The sequence below is a fragment of the Salmo trutta genome, chromosome 40 (assembly GCF_901001165.1).
Source record: "Salmo trutta chromosome 40, fSalTru1.1, whole genome shotgun sequence".
NCBI lineage: Eukaryota > Metazoa > Chordata > Actinopteri > Salmoniformes > Salmonidae > Salmo > Salmo trutta.
The window spans coordinates 19846067-19849679 of NC_042996.1; the positions used below are offsets into that span (position 1 = coordinate 19846067).

A 3613-nucleotide genomic window follows, 5' to 3' on the forward strand; every position below is an offset into this window, starting at 1 on the left:
GTCATCCCCCCCAGTCCAAAAATACCTCAGCCTCACTTTTCCAATTCCTCTTTTCTGTTTTCTGTCGCTGCCATCTTTTTTTTTTCATTGCCTTGTTCAGTCCCCTCTACTGGATCTATCAATAAGCCAGTCATGACAATGACACGTGGAATTTTTCATTACCTTTCCCCAGGGCACTGTGTAGATCACTACCCATGCCTCTTTTCCACTCCTGTTCACACCCTCTCTCTCTCGGATTCTCTCCCTCTCTATTTGTTCCTGTCCTGTTCAGACGAAGCCTGCTGTGTTCCCTAGCTGGCTTTACTGCTGTTTAGGGAGGAGTAGAGCTGTGTAGGATTGAGCAGGACAACGTGTGACCACGTAGAACAGTCTAGGGCTGTGTGTAGGGCTCTGTTAGGGCAGTGTAGGACACGAGGGCTGTGTTGGGCTGGCAGAGGTAGGGCTCTCCCATGGCCTGCCCGCAGTGCCCGGCCCCTGGGTCCTACACCTCGGTCATTATCCCTCTCCGGAGCAGCCTCTACAGCCTTGACGCCCTACGCTTCTACCTATGGGTGAGACCTGTGTGTGGGTAAGATCTGTGTGTGTGTGTGTGTGTGTGTGTGTGTGTGTGTGTGTGTGTGTGTGTGTGTGTGTGTGTGTGTGTGTGTGTGTGTGTGTGTGTGTGTGTGTGTGTGTGTGTGTGTGTGTGTGTGTGTGTGTGTGTGTGTGTGTGTGTGTGTGTGTGTGTTGATGAGCGTGTGTGTGTGTGTTGATACTTGTCTGGGGCTTCAGTTTGACAGACGTGCACAGCGTGTCTCTGTCTGACAGATTGACTTAGTAATTGTACAGTACGTTCTGTATATTACCAAAGTGAGTGTATCGAGACAGGAATGCCGTTGTGTGCATTTCACATGGCCTTATTTTAGATAGGATTATGTAGAGAACTGTAGATGTGATTATAGATATTCAGTGTCTGTTCAACATGAAACGAGAGAGGGAGTTATAATGAGGTAATCAATTCCAAATGTTGTAAACACAAGCTATTGTATTGAGTTTGTATTGAGTGACACCAGCCATATTAGCCCCCAGCTTTCATCTGGAGATTCATTACACACATAAGCCTACACAATTACATTTTGTCATTGCTTAATAAAATGACTCTATTCACTCCTTGTTTCATGAGGCAGTTCTAGTTTCATGGATACGGATCCATGTTTTGTCTTCTATGGCAGAGCAGCATGACTCCACAGCAACAGCCACCCCGATGACAAATTCCCACATGTTTAATCCAGCTCCTCACAGCTTCCTGGCAAAAGCCTAAAATAGTATTCCAGTCACACAGTAGTAGGCTACTCATCTACACTCTATTTCCATGTCCAACACAACATACTTGTAGCCCTACCAACTTCCCTTTCCAATACAAATCTCCTATATGGAAAATAAACCTCATTGAATTTGAATGCTGCCTAAATCTCACTTCCTGTTGTCAGATAAAGAGGCTGAAGGACTTGGAAAGGGAGAAGGATTCTCTGTGGGCCGGGCTGCAGGTTCTGGAGCAAGCCCGGATCTGGTACCGACGCATACTGGAGGACAACAGAGCCAGGCAGGCTAACATGTGCACCAGGGCTGGGGCTAGGGCAAAGGAGTGGGGAGGAGAGGTTTGGGGAAGAGCGGTGAGTTACTACAGCGAGATGGAGACTGTTTTTCACAGATAGACACAGATACAGAACTTGGCAAATTGTTCTCCATGTTGGCACCAACAATAAACATGAGTAGTCTAACTAGAATTTGATTTAGGAATTGTATGCCTTGGCAAGCTGAGTTTGCAGACTCTGTATGTCTATGTTTATGACTTTACAAGCATGCAAATGTCGTTAAGCCATTCCTGTTGATATTAAACATGTCACTTCTCATTACTCTGTACAGGGGGCGTCATCGTGCCTCCTGAGGTCTCAGATCCAGAGGGTGAATGGATCTTTGGGTAGTCTGATGAGTATGCCCAACGTAACCAGCTGTCCCTCCTCTCCAAAGAGGGACGGGGTGGAAGTATCAGACAGTGAGCTACGGTGGCAGAACACGGTACTGGTACAGGTGAGAGAGAACCCCTATAGTATCTTTATCCTTGATCTCCGACCCTGGTCTTGGAGAGCTAACGGGTGTGCTGGCTTGTTTATTTCACAGCCTAGCACTAAAGCATCCTACTTCAGTTCTTTTGATTGCTGTTGGTTGGTAGGTAGAGGAGGTCGTTTTTCATGTGTTTTTTATTTTGGCAGGAGGTGAGTGAGAAGAATGTTCAAATATCCCTGTTGGAGCGGGAGAGAGACAGCCTTTTGCAAGAGCTGAGTCTGCGTCTGGGTGTAGAAGTGTAGTGGGCATCCTGACTGAGTTGTTTGTACACTGCTATCAAGCCCGTTTCACTGCTATCACACATGAACACACACGTGACTAAACACTGCCTCATAACTCTTCAGCTAAAGTTCTTCAATGTCATGATTTCATTGTCTCTCACCACTGTAAATATGTTTGAAAAAGAATCATTCAATATACTGAATGTACAAAGACTATGAGTGTGTTATTGTCTCTTTGTCTTGTTCAGTCCTGTGGAATGGTTTGCTGAATAACCAGACTGACATGTCGGATCATCACCTCAGGCTCGGGTCCTCACCTTCCAAACTGATATGCAAATGCTAAGTGGTCTTAGCCTAATTATGTAGGTCGTCTATTGTACATGTACCACCTGTGAAACACAGAGCAACACCAAATATCCCCAGAAGGGGGCAGTAGACCCTCAGCTATGCATATGCTGCAGTTCAAAATCTACAATCAAAACATAAGCAGAGAGACAAACTATAATATTTCAATGATTGTCCAGTTATATGATTTTTTTTTTAAAGAGATTGAAAAGGCCATCTGTATCTCCAAGAACACTGCAATCTGATACACCAACTGCAATCTGATACACCAGATTTGTCTCTGAGCAGTAGCCAGTACCCAGCCAGCACCCTATACCCTCCTCTCTGTCACCGTTCATCACAGTTCACGTTTCCGCCACAAGCCTGTGAGGTTTCTGTCGATACACGTTACCGCTCCTCCACCGGTGGTCCCGCACTGATGTTGCCTCAGCTGATAAGACTTATCTAGCCTCTCTATCACTGACACATGGCTGGCACACACACACACACACACACACACACACACACACACACACACACACACACACACACACACACACACACACACACACACACACACATACACACACACACACACACACACACACACACCTCATGAGGATAAACACACTTAGGCAGCCATGCCCTGCAGTCCATCTATTTGCACAAACACTATCAGACTAAATATCATTACCCTTCTGGCTTTTATGGGCTATCATGAACAGTAGCTTTGGGAATGTTGCTTTGGGAATACTAGTGCAGTCTACTATATGGCAGCAGCCTTATTTATCTAACGTTCTAGTACTTCCTTGCTATGTTTTCTTCCTACTCCTGTTTTCATTGTTCTCGCTATCTTCTGGAGATGTGGACCTGTAATCTTGTTGTGGGTGATCTTCATCAAATAGGGAGAATGGCGGTGTCATTGTCCCCCAGAGAGTGTTTATGCTTTACCGATACTGGCC

General features: G+C 45.8%; 1 protein-coding gene across 2 annotated transcripts; it reads left to right on the forward strand.

Annotated features, from left to right (window-relative positions):
* The first annotated feature begins 224 nt into the window (after positions 1 to 224).
* On the forward strand, positions 225 to 2541 carry LOC115180291 (suppressor APC domain-containing protein 1). 2 transcript variants are annotated; one of them, XM_029742263.1, is made up of 4 exons: positions 225 to 568; positions 1470 to 1652; positions 1906 to 2070; positions 2253 to 2541. In XM_029742263.1, exons 1-4 carry the CDS (start codon positions 548 to 550, stop codon positions 2346 to 2348), a joined length of 465 nt encoding a protein of 154 aa, XP_029598123.1. In that variant the 5' UTR covers positions 225 to 547; the 3' UTR covers positions 2349 to 2541. The 2 variants fall into 2 exon arrangements, with proteins under 2 accessions (XP_029598123.1, XP_029598122.1); XM_029742262.1 differs by having other exon boundaries at positions 245 to 551.
* The last annotated feature ends 1072 nt before the right edge of the window (positions 2542 to 3613 follow it).

Bases quoted from the DNA above. Each gene is read 5' to 3' on its own strand.
- LOC115180291 (XM_029742262.1), top strand. From the start codon at position 450: ATGGCCTGCCCGCAGTGCCCGGCCCCTGGGTCCTACACCTCGGTCATT. The intron at 552-1,469 runs GTGAGACCTGTG...TCCTGTTGTCAG, and splicing joins CCCTACGCTTCTACCTATGG to ATAAAGAGGCTGAAGGACTT. The intron at 2,071-2,252 runs GTGAGAGAGAAC...TTATTTTGGCAG, and splicing joins AGAACACGGTACTGGTACAG to GAGGTGAGTGAGAAGAATGT.